Here is an 18,108-nt window from a genome sequence, read left to right as displayed (position 1 = left end):
TTTTTTTCGCCCCCACCGCAAACTATTGTGCGTTTCCACGTGTGAGTGCGGTGTCGGTTCGATGCGCAAGTTCTGAGGTTCTAGGCCTGCCTGTCTGCGTGTAGTCGCACGTTTCACTGCTGCCTTACAAGTTGCGCTGCCAGAAAGCAAAACTTCTTCTATTTTCAAGACTATGTTGCAATTTTAAATGCCGTCTTCGCCCGACACAGTATCCCGGCTAGCATCCTCTCAAAAACTTTGAGTGTGGAAAAGAGCCCCAGGCTCGCGAAAAGGCGTCCTTACAGCATAGGTTTGATTCTTGAAATGCATGTGGAACCAAAGAGCCTCAAGAGGCAAAAGTGATAATTAAGTCACGTTTAGGATTGTGGGTGTGGGTGATCTTGCTTTTTTCGAGTGCCTTGTAGTGCTTAAGTTTGTGCAAAAGCAGCGGGCGCAAATCGCGCAGTTTTTTAGTTTGAAATAATTCCTTGAAGGGTGAGTTAACCTCCACGGATGTCTAGCATTCTGCTTTCGTTTCTGCTTCATGCACATGAGCCTTAACTCGAAAACTGCATGTAATGAAAACCTGGATGTAACGAAAAATCCGAGATTTTGTCGACTTCGTTATATCAGGGTTTAACTGTATTGCGAGAGTTCTTTGTATTCTTTGAGCTAATTCAAGACAACTTTGTGCCCTCGAGAGAAAGATAAACAATTGGGCGAACAGTGCAAGCAGGATCCCAAGTTACTAACCTTTCTGTATTTTTGCATGAACACCTGATGTGTCGGTCAGAAAAACCTTAGCTGTCACTCGGGGAGACCGTCTTGTGCAGTGGACCCTGAGGGCTTTGAATTTTCTCCTAATCTTATTATGGTATCCAAAGTAAAAAGGACCAGCTCTGAACAGCCACAATGCCGCCGCTGCTTAGTTTCCTTGGGAGTGACTCGCGCTGCCTTACCGTATTTACCCGATTCTAACGCGCACTTTTTCCCCCCCAAAATAGGCCGAAAAGTTGCATGCGCGTTAGAATCGGATACAAAACCGAAACTGCCGAAACAGCGGAAATTTCGTCCCACCAATTGCCATCTCAAGATGGCGCCAAAGCTTTTAGCAACGATTTTTCGGACGCAGCAAGCCCAGGCGCCTAGGCTTTTCTATCGGCGTTCACACAAATTGTCAAATCGTTTCACTTGCGCGCTTGATAACAGCAATGGCAGCAGCAGCTCCGACGCGTTCAAAACGAGCGGTCGGCTGAAGCGTGCACCTCTGGAGAAGCTCTCGGGATGGGCGTGCGAGGCGTGGGCCACGATCCCATCGACCATGGTTGAACGTTCGTTCAGAAGTGCGGCATCGCGAACGCGCTTGAAGGCACCGAGGCCGAGATGTTGTGGTCAGCGGAGAGCGATGAGGAGCGAGATGAGTGAGATTACTTCGGGAAATAAACCGCCCGTTTCTCTCGCATTCGTTTGTCTGGGTCACAAAGTCCCGTGCGCGTTACAATCGGAGGTGCAAGTTTTTTCGTTTTTTTTGCCAGGAAAATCGGGTGCGCGTTAGAATCGGGGGTGCGTTAGAATCGGGTAAATACGGTATTTATACAGTCCGTCAAAGTTGGCAATGTTCAGAAGCTGTGAAGGGCATATGGAAGCCAAGACGGGTGCAATCCGTGATCTGATTGCTGTGTCCGTGCCCGTGCAGGGTTCGTCATCCCCCAGGGCACCATCTTGGAAGGGCGTCGCCAGAGCACGCGGCGGGCCTTCCTGGACCCCGTCCTGCACCGAGAGAACCTGCACATCTGTGTCTACTGCCACGTCACGAAGGTGCGACTGCTTCTGGCCTCTTGTTTTACAGCACGGCTGTTTATTGCCCCTGTGTTGCTGGGATTTAACGGTGCATGCAAAGCGATCGTTGTCCTCGGTGCATGTGGTTTCATTCTGCACTGCAGGAGCCGTCCCTGGTCAGGAAGGTTTTTTTTTTTTGTTTGCTTACACCGAGGGTCCTAGGCTGTATGGAGGGAAGTGGTGTGCACCAGCATGCTATTTTAAAACTGTCAACAGTAAAAAATGTATAGCTATACAAATCAGGGGAGCCCAAATATCGTATAAACCGGAATATAGGTCGACCCCCTACCTTGAGGTGCGAAAAGTTGGCAAAAAAAAAAAAACAAATAAAAGTTGGCAAAAAAAAAGTTGGCAAAAAAAAATAATAAAAAAAGAGAAACGCACAAACAATGTCTATATTTATTTTCGACGCCCGTCCGTCACTGCCACTCACTATGCCTGCTGAAGTACTCGTCCAAGCTGTCAGAGTCGTCCGAGGATGACTGCTTCTCACTGTCATCTTCAGTGCCGTCGAGCGTGTTGCTGATAAAGCACTTCCTAAACGCTCGTGCAACCATGTCGTCGGGCAGCAACTGCCAAGAGGACACCCAGCTTGACACGGTCGCCAGGGATGGTCTTCGCAGCCCCCCCATAGGTGTCTTTTCGTTGTCACCGGCTATCCACTCGTACAGTTTGTGGAGCCGGTCCGCGGATGGCTTCTGCTGTAACCAGCAGCGATCGTGAGCGAAGTTCCCGAATGAAGTCCGCCACTTTGTTCTCCAACTCGGGGTGCACTGCTTGACGTCCACGGAATGATCTGTTCCGGGGGTTTCTCGCGCACAGCTTATGTTTCTGGCTCCGCCAGTACAACACACTTTTCTCCAAAATGCCAAACTGGCGTTGCATCGCCATATTCCCATTCTGCTCGGCGACTCAATCGCCTTCAGATTAAGCGCAGCGGTGAACTGGCATTGACTTCTGCCACTCATCCCGGAGCAGACACCTACAGAAATGCACGCACGCACACACACAAGACGAGTGAAAGACTAAAAACTAGAGAAAAGCGAAAAGCAAATAAAGGCCTTGTCGAGCGAGGGAGCAGTCTGACACAAAGGGTGATGGCAACAGACTATGCTCGCTAGCAAATGCGCTAACGCTTTCACGGCAGCTTGCACTTTGTTGCCAGGCAACAATTTACATTCTGCCAATGACCGCTATTTAAGACGAGGGGTGGCTTTTGTGCATATTTTTTTGGAAAAAAACTCTACCTATATACCGGTTTATACGGTATGTTATAAAACAATACTTTCAACACTGAACGTGAGTTATATCCCTGCCAATTGTGCCTATTTAAGTGCACCTCCACAGAGTGCACTCTGCTAAGATGTCATTCAGGCGCAGCTAAACGGCAAACCCGAATGACACTTACCACCGAACCTACGTTAAGCTGAGTGCGTTTCTGAAACACACTTTACCCGGGCTGGTTCGCTGATTGAGTTGTCTGGGCCGCAGGGGTCAAAAATCGGGGAAAAATAGCATAAAACAGCGAACGTTTAGATGATAAGTTATGTTACAAGTTATCGATAGGTTGTTCAATTATTGTTACAAAAAGAAAAGTGGCGATGAAAAACATGAAATTAACGTCGCTCTCAACGACGTGCCAATGCCGCCTTGTGGGGTTTTGCTCCATAACGGCCGTTCTCTGCGGCGTTTTTGTAGGTGGCTTCTTGTGGCCCTGTGGTGGTTTTCCCGTTTCAGCCTTCTCTGTTATATTCCGCGCTTTCAGATAATTTCCCCCAAATTATTATGCTGCTGTAATTCACTGCACAGAGAATAACAGTGAAGCTATCAGCGCTGGTGTTCAGTTGCAGTCTCGACTCCGTTTTTTTGTGGACTTGTGCGAGGCGCCGATTGCGATTTTGAACAATGCAAACACAAGGTATCGGTTACATGGTTTTTCACATGATAAAGAGGGGAAGTTTGAAGTCATTTTGCGTAATATTTACGTCTTCTATAGTCACTGACATCATGGCCAAGGGTACTTTGATTCGTCCTTTAGCAGCACGCAGCCAGTGTCATTCGTAAAGCCCGAGTGCACTTGGCGTAAGTGCACTTAAATAGGCACGTTTGACAGGGGTATTATTCAGTGCTAATCTGAAGTAATTTATGTTAGGGTGATTTATGAACAGAAGAGAAGTTATGCAAGGCTAGACGTTCCAGTTTCACCAGGGAGAACGGGCCCGAAATTATTAGGGGTGTGGAAATATTTGTAGCTTCTGAATGTCAAAGCAAGTACAAACGCAATATTCAATGCAGTTTTGAATCTAATAGCACCATTAGAAAATTCTCAATAAATTTTTGAAGTCGAAGTTTGAAAATACGCACTGGCGCTCTGCTGCTGGTGACTCTTTTTACCAACGGCAATGGGAAGACCTTTGCTTTTGGCGAACGCCTCTTATCTCCTTGGCATCAGGCCAACCCAGGCTTCTCTTTTGGCACCCTGGTAATGTGGTCGCCATCAAGCTGTTTTTACGAATTCGATTTAGATAAGAAAGCCCGGCTAAGTACTGTCTCGGTCCTCTCTGGTTTGTGACCAAATTATGCGCAAATTGGTCTTTTTTGAAAGCTGGAGTGTTCCTGCTTTTTTTTTCTATATTGAAATAAGAAAAACTATAGTATGTCGGTCTTCGTGTTCCTTTGTTGACAAGCAGACATTGACACTGTGACACAAATGAAGCTGGTTTACCGGGCAGATTTGTCATCAGGCGCTTACATTTTTTACCACTCATTTGCACCGATTTCGGCCTCAACTCTTTGGTATGCTTGTATTTGGCATGACAGAACCAGTATTTTAGATTCTTGTGAGTGCTTGCAAAGAGATGTGCAGTGAAAGTGCTTTTTAAAAGCAGAGTTCATGAGTTGTTACTGCTGGGAATGGGAGCTGCAAGAACCAAAGGTGATACTATTTACATTTCTTGTTTGCAATGGGATTGTGCTAATCGTGTGGGTTTCCAAAGTGTGTATCCTATTACACTGATGCACACTGAAGCACTTACGGTTGGAGTCATCGCAAGCAGTGAAAGCTGCTCCCCCCCCCATGTAAAATCTACCATCATTAAAGCTAAGAGCAGCAGGATGGCTTCTTTGAGCTTGTTCTATGCCACATGGGAAGGGTGCAAAACCCTCCACATGAACCTTTTATTTTTCTCCGGGCTAGTTGCTAAAACGGGCTTGAGAAATCGTAAATTTTTGTTGTCTTATCGGAAATAGTGAAACGTTGGCTTCGATTCGCATTTGCAGGAACAAAATCATTACTTCCCTCAAAAGCACAAATCACTGTTCGCACACCCCTAGAAACTATTGACATAGGGCCTCCTCGATTATCAGTCCCGGATCGTCCGCGGACTGCCCGAGACGCAATCTGGCGCTCGATTTTTCCGTGTATTCCTATGGGACTTCCGGTCCGAACGCAGTCCTCGGACTTCCCGCGGACCGTCCAGGACTGGGAAATCGAGGAGGCCCAGAAATTACAAACGGCTGCGGTGGTGGGGAGGGCTGCCACTTTGGCAGTCACTGTCTCCCTCTCCTCAGGGGTGTGTGGCAAGGAGGTTGATGTGGTTGCCTCTCAGCCAGTTTCTGTGCTTCCCCCCCCCCCTGACTGCACAGATTCTGGTGGACAGTGGTCCGACGGCCCGCGGCGTCACCTTTGACCGCTACGCCGTGCCCCACCAGGCCCTGGCCAAGCGGGAGGTGATCCTGTCGGCCGGTGCCGTCGGCTCCCCACAGCTCCTAATGCTCTCCGGGATAGGACCAGCCAAGCACCTGCGCGACGTGGGGGTGAGTTCGTGGTGGAACAATAGCAGTGGGCTCTCACTCGCTATGTGGGGAACACATTTGCAGCAAGCTTCGTGGCACGGGTGCCGACACAGGATGTCCGGGCTGCACTGTTTATGAGTGCTTTGCTATTGCACTCTGTTGCACCAGGTGGTGGTAGAAACAGTTATTGAGCAATTCTCTAAGATCCATGCAATCCATGAGGCAATTGACTGGTCTTGGCTCTGGAAGCAAAAAGAAGCTAGGCACCCAGTTGACCACTGGACGTCGTGTTCTCGCACAGCTAAGAGAGCGCGGGGGGAGGATTGGGTTTTTTGCACTCCTAGGATGGTGTGGTTCACAGCAAGATTGGCATGCGGCAGTCGGGGTAGGCAGAGCGAATTTGGTGAGGAAGAGTATTGGTTCGAAGCAGGTGGGGGAGGTTGTTTCATAGTCTTTGGGAAGTTTTGGGTGTGAGAGAGGATAATGTCTCTCTTGGAGGAACACTGCTCGAGTTGGTTGCAATGCTTGATTACATTGCCTGATTGAAACCTACAGAGTTCCGTCTGTGTTATGAGCTTTACCTGGCTCATTTATGCGCATTTTTAATAGAGCAAAAGCTTCAGAAGGGCCGTTTCTCTCGCATTGTCCTTCCCATTGGTTTGGTAATGTTAACTTTGATGCCCCTGTGTTGAATCAGCTGGGCTAAAGTCATAACATTGCAGGCATGCTAAAACAAACACAATGTCGCGCCAGGCCAGCTGGTGTCACTTTGGTGCAGTGAGGTTTTTCCAAATTTTAAGGCAAGACTTCAGTGCCCCATTGTGCTCAAAGCTGCTGCTGTTGTTGTTGTCACATGGTCATAAAATAGCCGCCATTCTAAAGGGTAAATAAAAGAAATTGGTGCACATTGCACTAGTGAGGCAAGGCTGGAGAAACAGCAGAGCTGGCGGCACCACTTAGCTTATTCTTGGTTAGGTTAAGTTATGCTTGGAGTCTCTGGCAAGTTTTCTCTGTGTTGTCGTCGTTAGCCCCCCAATGAGCATGGAACACTCGGTCATTAAAGTATGCACAATGTGTTGTTTTATTGCCATTGCCAGTCATTTGTTTCGGGATTGAACCGAAGTCGTTGCATCCATTCTCGGGTAGCGGCTCTTTGGGCGGGGCGCTCTTCGTCTGTCTTTCTTCGTCGGCAGCCCGGCTATTGCACCTGACATAGATATCAGAACATGCCACTTGAAGGAGCCATGAAGACAACATACAAGTTTGTTCTATTCAAAAGATTTCATGTTTTATAGTGCCCCCAGCGCTTCTCCGGATACAAAAGATGCTTTATTCACTGAGAAATTAATCAATTTAGGCTAAAATTTTTATTTTCCCGCCGCTAAATCGTGTTTTCGTGGTCCGCAACATCATCACAGGAACCAACCGCTGTGCGGCCAATTTCGAAGCCTTGTTTACCGTTAGTGAACCTAGATGGCGCCACCATACCGTTGCAAGCTGTTTTCTGCCTTTGGTTTGTTTTTGTCCGTATTTAAAGCTGTCTTGTTTTTGTTCAGGGAGAAAATAATCGTTTCGTGAAACATAGTGCTCGCTCGACAAATATGGTCACGCAAGACACCGTTGCTTGCGTCAGTCGGCCAGTGTTGTCTGAGACTACCCCAAATCCACGCAGTGCTGTGCAGCTAAACCAAACATAGTGCGCGCGGTACCAACAGCAGTATGTATCAGTACTTCTATGTTTACATGTGCTTTCGTAACTTCCACTGTTTGTCCCACCATTCTTACTGATATAAAAAGAATGTGCGCTAGATTTAAGTGCAAATAGCTCGTTCGAGAAGCTTATAAGTTCTGCCTAATTTGCGTTTGCTTTTTCCGGCCTCCGCCATTCGCAGAGCTGGCTGGTGTGACATCATAGGTTCTGTTGCGGGAAATGAGCTAGTGTGTCGCATGGCCATTCCATTTTTTCCTAATTGTGCAGCTTATTTGAGCAAAGTCTACGTTAAAAGTGGTGTCAGCACAATTCTAACGAGTCAATCTTTTGAATGAACCAAACTTGCACCTTGTCCCCATGGCCCCTTTAAGCAGCTCCTCTGTTAAAAACGCGTGCATGATTCGACAGGATTTAAACCTGGGTGCGCAGAGCAGCAGCCCAGTGCTTACCAACTGTGCATTTTTTTGCATTTGCATTTTGCAACTGCATTTCCTAGCCTTTTTTTTTCGTTACCGCACAAAAAACTTGCAATTAATATACAATACAAAAGTTAGCAGTGATTGAAGAAGCACGTCACTGCAGCTAAAATTAGGCACCCAGTGGAACAAAACTCGTTCCTTTTTTCACAGCTCGTACCCGCTCGGGGAATCAGCCAGAGATTGGGGTAGTGTGCCGGCTCCACAAAGTTGGAAACATAAAAGTTGTAGGATAGTGTGTGCCATGTGACACCTGAACATGTGACACGCGAGCAGAGCAGGTGCACACCAGCCACACAGAACCCCAACACCAGGGAAGCTGCGGCACGTGCCGTGATTCGCACCACGAGGCAAACAAATGAAAGCAGGGGGAGAGACTCGCGTACGATGTAGCAGCATTAAGTACTGACACGAAAATTTGCTTTTGTCGATGCCTAATGGTTTGGCGAACCCAACACAGCACTTTAAATACTTCAGCGCGCGATAAATAATTACAGTGAACGGCCTGAACATCATTTGTTTCCATTGCCCGCGCTTTCAGCCCGAAAGGCCCATATGACTGAATCCCGGCATGACCTCACCGCTTTGCGCGGACGTCAAAACACTGCGGAAGCCGGTGGGGGCGTTGTTTCGACCACGCCGCCGCCAGAGCTGAACGGCTTAGCTGCTGAGCTGCCTGAAGGTGTAGGCCTACCATTGCGACGGAAATTCGATGACCGCTTTCAATAAAAGTCCTAAGGGCGACTTCTGTTGCGATTCCGCGCTATATTATCGCTTCCTTTCCCGTGTCTGGAACTTTATTTTTGCCAACAGTGCCTTTCTTGGCAGCAGCCTGTAGCTCTGGCTGTGTGCACCCATTTGTGAATGCGGTGGCACCCAGTCGCCGCTCGCAGGGCTGCGCGCTTGAAGTGACACCACGAGTTTTGTGACGAGCGGTGTCGACGTCACTTCTTTTTGGCTACCACGGGATGATGTCACGCTGATGTCCACTTGCTGGGTGCCACTCCACATGCTGTTCCGTCAGCGCGATAAATGAGATCCACTTAAAGCGTGTTCTTCGCGTCGCAGGCCGCTCATATTTCAACCAGGGTATTCTGTTGAGTGAAGGATGGGAACTGCGCAATAATATTCAAGGCGAAAATTTGTGTCAGTACCCCTTTAAATGGGCCCTAAACAGGGTTCCAAAGGTTGCGATTTTACGTGCACAATCGTTACAGTACTATTAAAAAAATGTCCTGCCACAAAAATGGTTTAAAAGTGTTCAGTATTAGCCAAGTTATTGTCCATTAAAAATAGCCCCCAATAAGGCCTGGCGCATTTACCTTTCACTGCGCCTCCAAAGCACTGTGGAAGCCGCGACGTCACCGACCAGGTGCATGACCACTTAGAGAAACAGGGTTGGTTCGAGATGCGCACAGCCATTCGCTCTGCTCGACGTTACGTCACTTTTTTTTTTTTTTTTTAGCAGACGGCCAAGCTCCGCCTACTACAGCCAGCCACTACCGCTCAGCGGGACCGGTCGGTGGTCGGCCCGCATTGAACTGCTCCTCGCACTGGCCGTGCCCGCGTCGACACGTCAGGGGTTCCAAACACAACATGCTCGCTCACGACAATATATCAAGATTGCTACCAACAACTAGCGCCTGCCAGCGTTTCTGCTTGAGGCGCTGTCGCGGCAAACTGGTCCCACCGAGGTTTGGAGAAAAGGCTTAGCATCGCCGCAGTTCTTCAGACACCGCTTTGCGAGGTCGCGCCGACGACGATTCCCAGCCAAGGGCATCCGCAGAACGTTTTTGCAAGGGGGGGAGGGGGGCATCTATTAGCTGTGGAGGGGATGGGGGGTACGGTTGGATAGTACCAAAAAGCGCTATTTGTGGTTGAAACTACGCATATGAAACAAAAATTAGAAACAGCGAATTAGAACCAGACTTGAAAAATATACATTAGATTTTATTACCGAACAAAGAAATAAAGAAAATGTGAAAAGCTACTGTCACTTTGCAAAGAAGAGCAGTCAGTCTCGCTGCGTGAGGGTTCTCTACTCACACCAACTGATCACCAGCCCACAGCACAATACGTTCACATACAACTGCACTCCGTCAGTCTTCCTTGAATAGCAGCTGCAGACGCCTCGGGTTTTTCTGGGCAAATTGCAAGATGACGTGTGATGAAGTCACTCTTATGTTTCATTACACACTCTTGGTGCGCACTCATCATACAAAGGCCATCCGGCGTGTCCTTTGTGGTAACTGGCAAGGCCAGTGCTACATAAATGGCTTTTGCGACAGCGGGAAAGAATGGCTTGGCCTGAAGCAGAAATTCGGCGCAAGTTATTTGTGAGGGGTGCCCCATTTTGATGCGCCACATTTCGTACCAAGAGATGCCCTCTTCCTTTAAGTTTTCAATGCTGTAAAAGCCTTGGAAGTTCTTCAGCAATGGCATGAAATTCAACACAGCTCTAATACCTCATTTTTGCTGGATGCAGCTGGAGGAGTTTGAAACTCTTCGCGTTGTTTTCAGAGAAGCCACAAGCCAAAGAAGCAGTGAGTCCAAGTAGGGCACATATAATTCCACGTGGTAGTATCCCTCCGGCGATTGAATCTCGTAGTTGTGTTGGTGGGCCTGACGACAGACTTGTCTTGGCACAGATATGAACACATTTAAGCGATTGGCTGCCTCACTTGCTGTTTTCATGATGCCAGAAAACTGCCCTTCAGCGTTAGTCCGGTGGCCGGCAGAAATATTCTGCAACTTAGTGATGGGGTCGTGTACAGAATGGAAGTCCATGGATACCCTCTGCAGAACGTTCATAACCAATTCCAGCCATGCGCTGTGCTTCGCTACAATGTGCAAGCAGACAATAAACGATGAACTTTTTTGTTGTTGCACAGTAGAGGATGTGAGCTCGTTGCTTAGTTGCAGCATTCGATGTTGCTTCCATTGACGCGAGCTCTTCGAGTTCTTTGACTATGGCCGCATAATGCTGAGACAAGATCCTAACTGACTTGTATTTTGCATACCACCTTGTTTCACAGAGCATCGGAATGTTGGGCACTAATTTCCTTGGAAGCATGCCCTCACGGAAGTTTATAGTTTGTTTGATAGCCCCTATTGTGTAACGAATTTCAGAGACTTCGTTCAAATGTTGATCATGAGATTCAGCTTGTGACTTGTGCAGTGGAAGAATAGTGCCTTTGGAAGTTCTTTCTGTATTAATCTGTTGACTCCAGCTTCTTTTCCAGCCATTGTAGAGCATCCATCGTACCCTTGTCCAACGAGGTTTGAAAGAATCAGCCGGGCATCCTTTAAAAACTTCAAGATCGTAGCAGCGCTGCAAGCAGAGTTCAGTTGCTCCAGCTCTACAAATCCCGTAAACTGCTCTCGAACATAGGCTTTGGTTCCTGTCTTGTCAATGAAGCGAATGCCTATAGCTATCTGCTCTATTCCTGCAATATCTGTGGTTTCGTCTGCAAGGACGGACAAAGCAAATGGTGTTAGCTTCGGCCACTATCTGCTCTCTCAGGTAGTCGCCACAGATTGTGATGACCTCATTCTGAACTCGTACGGACTTGTACTTACCATTGCCAGCAGCAGATGCGAAGTGTTCCTGAAAACTAATAGTATCTCCAGCTTCTACCCGAAAGTCAAGATCATTGAAGACTACTGCCAGGCTGCTTCCCGCGAATTGCCACGTCATGCAGCATTGCGCAAAAGATGATCGTAGAAACAATCGGAAACGGTTTCTGGCGGTTCCTTTCAACCTGATCTTGCAGTGTTCTATTCAGCTGCTGAACAGCAAGTTGCCTGCCATCACTGAATCCATAAAGTTTTGTGAGGAGGCTGCTATTGAGAGTTTACGGGATCCCTGCACATCTTGTGCATTTTTTTTGTAGTTACTGACTACCCTGGGTACCCCGGTGAACATTCGGAGGAAAACTGACGCAGAAACGACAAAGGGCCCCTTTCAATGTCGCTGGATACGCAAGCAGAGGCCAGCCATTGGTAGCGAAAAGTCCTCTTGTCAGATGTTGCATCTCTTGTAACATTTGGCGACCAGGGGTTAGTCAAAGGCGTAACTTCAAACAGGCCGAAATGCCCGTGTGTTTAGCTTTGCGCAGAAACTCTCTTAAATCATGTTCTTGAGACAAGCTAGTTGCTTTCTTGCTGCTCTCACCGCAATTCAATCCCAAGGAAGGAGAAAGGGAATCATCATGGCTTCCTACGTCACGGGAGCTCACTGATGACTGAGTCCCTTCCATGGAGTCGACGACCTCAGCTACTGTCCGCTGATGAAAGTCTGCATCACTCTGGTCAAGTGGTGCAGCGCTGTCACACGTCGCACCAGAATCTTCGGCTGGGCAGCTGGGTAACCCTGCGTCAGACACCTGCTGACGCTTGAAGAAGCAGCGTCGGATGTCCATCATTTGGGCCCACACGAGGCACAGCTCGCTAGAGTTTCTGGTGGTTGATAATAGTGGAAAATGTGCGCTAATTGAGTGGAAGGAACAGGAAACCACTATATTTACAAGGAAAACTTATTTACAGGCTAAAATACATGCTCACAGCTTCATACATGTCGCTCGATCTCGCTCGAGCAACCGCACACACACTGCTTGCCACTGTCGCTCTCTCGTCCGCTGTCCTGGTTGTTCCCAGCTCCGTCGACAGCCGGACACTTTAAAACATCGAATCACACGAACACACACAGATGCACGCACGTGCAGAAACTTACTGTCCAAGAAGCGCCACAAAGTGCTACTCAGAAACGAGTTTCCGTGTCGGCTCCTCTTGTAAACGGGGTATTGCATGACGCCAAGTTGGCGGATGGACGGAATCGTTTATGCGCAGCCCCCGCTGTGGCGAGGTTCCCCGCTACGGAGGTGCACTCAACGAAATGCACACTCTCAATGGTTGCCAGCATACCCGCAGTTCCACGCTGTACAGACGCACTGCAGCCGTGTTGAGGACAGTGTGGCTTTCTGGTGGTGCACATCGTTTACATTAACCTGAAGCGCCTGACTCTCGCTCTCATACAGAAAAAACGAAGCAGGGAATGCAGTGCTGTGTATTAAACTCTTACATTAATAAAAAGCGTATTTGATTAACTATTCTATTTAGATAGATAACCATGCACCAAATTTAGTTTCCGTTTAATTTACCTGGGACAAAAATAACTATGCTGTGCTATCCTAATCTTGTCGCAATGGCTCACATAATATACTACTGGCCTCCCTGACTTTCACGGCAGTACAGGCGTACAAGCGTTGTGAGGGGCCGATTTATAGATTTTGTTTCGGGGTTTGGGTGGTGCCGACATTTCGCAATTTCGAAGGAAAGGGTGTACAGAGATGTGACGGCACGGGAAGATGTTACACTCTCCCTACTAAGTGTAGCGGCTACGATTTTTTCCTAGATATAGCTGGCAATTTATTCGAAAACTGAAGTCTGTGCGGTAAGACTGCATGAATCTAGAGTTTAGAAAAAGAAAACTTGAAACCTTTCAGAATTGTTCGGTATCTTCAATAGCCAGCACAGGCAGTCTGTTTCACTGCCGTGACATGACCAGCAATGTTAGTCAGTGTTTAACGTGCAATGTTCATGCGAAGTCCTGAAGGGCGTTTCATACGGATACACAGGACCTGAGTGTGCTAATCATGTGAGTAGTGTGGATGGTTGGGCTAGTTGGTTCACGTACATAAAAAAAAAAAAACTTTGCGCTAAAGGTTGGGACGAAGGAGGGAACGTCAATGTTGTTCTCTACTCTCTTTCATCCTTCAGGGCAAAGTTATTTTAATTGTGGGCTAACCAAGCTGTGCAGCTTTTTTGTAGTGCATAAAAATATCCGAAACTCCAGCCCCTCCCTTGCCGTCCCTTCCAGACGCCCATGTCCCCAGTGCAATCTTTCACTGCACTATAACCCCTTTTCACGCATTTATGAACTGATTTTTAGCAACAGTCCCGCTCTGGCGGGCGGTGACGAGTTGTAGCTGCTGCCGTGTATGCTGTATCGTGCATACACCACACAGTGGGCTGCTTGTCGATCGTGCAGGCAGATGCTTGCCGCAGTCGCGCGTGTAGTGGGTGTTTTGCCTGCAGAGACGCTCCGTGTTTTTCAGCGTTATTCATACCTTGTAAACGACTCACCATATCCACAAACTCAGCTAAGCTCGTGTGGCGGATGCCGGTGCATACGCTGTGCCACCGGTGCAGGAGCGCCGTGCACACCCGCATTTCCCCCAGAGCCGGGAACGCTGATTGGCTACAGCATTTAAAGAGGCCCACCAATAGCGGCGCCGTAAGGTTCAGTGCTTCATGCATCACAGAAACTGCGTCACAAGCAATCTGTCGCACGTCAGAGCGCGGCAGTGTGGCGGCGAGAAAGCGGTAGGTGAGCAGGGAAAGAAAGGATCTTTGTTGCGTGTTTGTGCGGCTCCTGCTTTACGCTGAGGTGTAATATGCGGTACGTGTTGTCACGAAGGGGTACGCTAGCAATTGCATTTTTAAGTAGACTGTGCGAAAATTGTCACTTTTGCGGATTTATTTTTTCTGATTTCAAATATGCCAATATTTCTTGTCAGTTAGTTCCTGAGATAATTAGAGATAATTAGCCATTTTTGGAGGAACAATCGACAAAACTGTGTTAGTCATAAAACTGTGCTCTTCATATTTTCTAATACTAGGTGACCGGTAAAAAGTGCAAAGTGCAAAGTCTCATGGGTACATTGTCGGCTCCCTCGCCTCCCGTATGCCGACGGCTTTCACGTGTGCGTGCGTGCTTGTTGTTTATTTCCATTGGGAAAAAAAAAACTCATGCATCACACATTCAATGTGTAACAACAATGAACAACAACAAGGGCTCCTTCAATGTGTAACAACAAGGGCTCCTCTGAAAGTTTGTCACTCTGTGACAAATAAACACGCACACGCGCGTGAAAGCCGTCGGCGTACGGGAGGCCAGGCAAGATCTCGACCGGAAGTGGCTGGAGCAGACGACGTACCCATGCGCCTTAGCGCTTTTTACCGGTCACCTATGCTATGAGCACTGGTGAGTGCACTACAGGAAGCAACTTTTGGATGCATCGCTTGGAACTTATTTTACAGCTTGTTAAGCTTTGGTGCTTTAAATGGGCATCGAAAATTGTTCCTTGCCACTGGTGCCACCACATTTAATGAGCTGAAGTGTTATAGAAAAGAGCCTGCAGTCGTCCTCCTCTTGGCCCGATTCCCGCTGCTCCTAGGTTCCGGTGGTGCACGAGCTGGCCGGCGTGGGTGGGAACCTGCAGGACCACATCTTCCCGGGAGGCCTCAACTTCCTGCTGACCAAGCCGGTCTCGATCCTGCAGTCACGCACCTTCACCCTGCGGAACGTGGCCCAGTACTTCACCTCCCGCACCGGTCAGTGCACGTGTCGCTTGTGGCATCAGTGGCTAAGGCGTTGCGCTGCTGAGCACGAGGTCGCGGGTTCGATTCCCGGCCGCGGAGGCCGCTTTTCTGATGGAGGCGAAAAGCAAAAACGCCCGTGTGTATGAGATTTCGGCACACGTTTAAGATCCCCAGATGGTCAAAAGTAATCCGGAGCCCTCCACTACGGCGTCGGCGCGTTAAACCCTAGAATCAATCAAATCACTTGTTGCATCAGACGCAGTCACTGGGCCTTCTCGATTATCAGTCCCGGATCGTCTGCGGACTGCCCGAGATACGATCCAGCGCTCGTTTTTCCCATGTATTCCTATGAGCCTTCTGGTCCGAGGGCAGTCCAAGGACTGCCCGCGGATCGTCCAGGACTGGTAAATCGAGGAGGCCCACTGCTGACCGTACAGTTTCACACTAGTGCTGGTATTCACTGGCGAGGCGTGCATGCAGGCAACCGTGTGAGTGCACCGTCACTCGTTACGTCGGGCTCCGCGGGGTGGCGGTACTTGTCCGTGCTAAGCACATTGTGTTGCACGTTAAAATCTCTACCTCACCGAACGCAAAGTATTGCCTCGGTCCAATGTGAGTGCGATTAATATCGTCTCTGTTGACACCACTGTTGAGAATCGGGTTGAAACGAAACAGATAACGCATGCCGGCGTTTTTCTTTTTTTTTTTTTTTTTTTCGTGTGGGCGCAGCGGCCCAAGCCGCGCCATGTCCGTGGCGCATTGGCCATGTCTGTGGCCATTTCCAGTGTTGCCAAGCGAAGAAATTGACAGCTAAACTTTTCAACGGATACCACCTATACTGGGGTAAAACTTAAGAATGATGACGGAAGTTGCCCCTGCGCCTTATGCTCATCTCAAATAGTACGTTACGGCGAGTATTTTGGGCGGTACGCAAGTCGTCCCCGTAATTTTTAGGACTTAATCTGCTTGTAAATAACTGCAGCGACGGCAAATGAACTACTTGAAAAAAAGCAGACAATGTCGCGCCCTAATCGTCACCTCCTTTCAAAACGTGCGCACGCGTTGATATTCAAATCTGTAGCTTCTGCAGACTGATCTGCTGCACGAGTTATGGCCGTTCTTAAGTTGTGCGCGGGTATGATATATGGTAGAGGGAAATCTGGTACCACTGTCTGGGCACGCCCACTCGATCTCCAGCTGTCGGTTCGGCCTGCCAAGTGTTCCTCTGCGCCAGTGACAGCGGTAGTTCCCTTTCACTCCCCTGTGTCACCTACAGTGCTCGCTATCGGCAACGCGGCAGCGGCAGCTTGGAAATGAAAACAGCCGCAGCGGAACGAAAGCTGATTCATTCTAAGTTCCTTGGTCAGTTGGTTCGGATCAAATGAGAAGAATAATGGGTCATTTTCCCATACTGGATGTGGCACAGTCTGTTGCAGTGTGTTATCATTGGACATGCCTCGAATCACGGTTGTGTTTGTCTAAAGGTTGTCCTTGAAAATACGGATAATGAGAAGCCCCGCCTGTTTGACAGCTTGCAGTGCCCTGAACACCCGGTGTACACAGCCGGTCATTTTTGAGGTTCCTGGTGAAAAAATACCCTACGGGTGAGCCATGGAAAGCCCTCAAAGAATACGGCAAAGGAGCCTGTTGCCTATCGCAGTAATGCCACCAGTTAAAGGTTCACAGCCGATGTCAACAAGCCACAAGCCTCTCAACTTGGCGATCATAAATTGCTTTTAGCTGTGTTGATATTTTGTTGATATTGAGGTTGCAGTATGGTGCTTTTTCTGACAAGAACTTTTGTCTCTCCCCTGGGAGCCATTCCTTTATTTGGTTCGATACGCCAGTAGAAGATCTGACAAACTTTTGTAGCGGACCTGCAGGAGTGGCTCAGTGGCTAAGGCGTTGCGCTGCTGAGCACGAGGTCGCGGGTTCGATTCTTGGCCGCGGCGGCTGCTTTTCTGATGGAGGTGAAAAGCAAAAACTCCCGTGTGTACGAGATTTCAATGCACGTGAAAGATTCCCCTCATTTGGTCAAAATTACATCCGGAGCCCTCCACTACTGCGCGTTTCATCGGCGCGTTAAACATCATAATCAAACTTTTGTAGCATGCTTGACACCCCAGTTTCAGCAGTTTTCTTCCCCACGCGGGATCATAACCTTTACGAGATGTCGCCTTCCACAACACACATTCCCGCAGCATGAGGTGCTGCCCAGTTGGCCAGGCCTCATCACAGTTGATCATCTGTTCCATGACAAATTTCGCATTCATATCTCCTCCTTGCACTTCTTTCAAAAGGGTCTTTAGAGCTTGTGCAGCTCGTTTGTGCTCATTTTTCTGATCTGTTTCTCTGAATTCATCGCAGGTTTGCTGAAGCTCTCGTTTAGTCTCTGCACTTTCATTTGAAGGTGGCTTTTCATCTTTGCAATATGTATAACCAGATCAAATGTCGTCTGGCATTCATCAGTTCTTATTGCACTTTCCAAGTGCCCCGCACGGTTGGCATACTCGTTCGAAGCTACGTGTTCTTGCGGCTGGTGTCCTGCGTGTTCAGCCTCGGGTTCCCCTAGACGAGGACATTTTGCCTTAACATCAATAATGCCGGCACCCCTCAGTTGCTCTCTTGCGTGCACACTTTACACAGTGCTCGAAGAAGTTTTCTGCTCCTTGGAACAAGAGGTAGGTATCGGACGGAAACTGAGTTGGCACAGCTGTTGGAAGCGGCAACTAGAATTTTATTTCTACCTTGTAATCGTCTGCGTTGAAGTGAAACAAACACAAGATGGTCTTGGAGCTTGGCCGCAGCTGGCTGCCCTGGTCACTCTTTTGTCGAGAAATGCTCTGCAGCCGGGCACTTTGAAGGTTTTCTTTGGATGGCAGCTCACGGTGCTACAGTTCCAGGCTTTGTGAGGAATTCAGCTTA

The 18,108-nt window shown here is 48.5% G+C and overlaps 1 protein-coding gene across 1 annotated transcript in view; it reads left to right on the top strand.

Annotated features, from left to right (window-relative positions):
- Positions 1–18,108, top strand: part of LOC144158195 (glucose dehydrogenase [FAD, quinone]-like) — a 61,206-nt gene that overhangs the window by 15,145 nt on the left and 27,953 nt on the right. The window contains exons 5-7 of the mRNA XM_077688887.1: positions 1,676–1,797; positions 5,464–5,634; positions 15,039–15,195. Of these exons, the coding sequence (XP_077545013.1) occupies positions 1,676–1,797; positions 5,464–5,634; positions 15,039–15,195 (450 nt within the window). The remainder of the gene's footprint in view (positions 1–1,675; positions 1,798–5,463; positions 5,635–15,038; positions 15,196–18,108) is intronic.

Source organism: Haemaphysalis longicornis, unplaced genomic scaffold, assembly GCF_048455015.1.
Source record: "Haemaphysalis longicornis isolate Haplotype H1 unplaced genomic scaffold, Haemaphysalis longicornis Haplotype H1 scaffold_10, whole genome shotgun sequence".
Taxonomy (NCBI): Eukaryota; Metazoa; Arthropoda; class Arachnida; order Ixodida; family Ixodidae; genus Haemaphysalis; species Haemaphysalis longicornis.
Note: the sequence above shows the minus strand (reverse complement) of the source record. Positions and strands in the feature narration are given on the sequence as shown.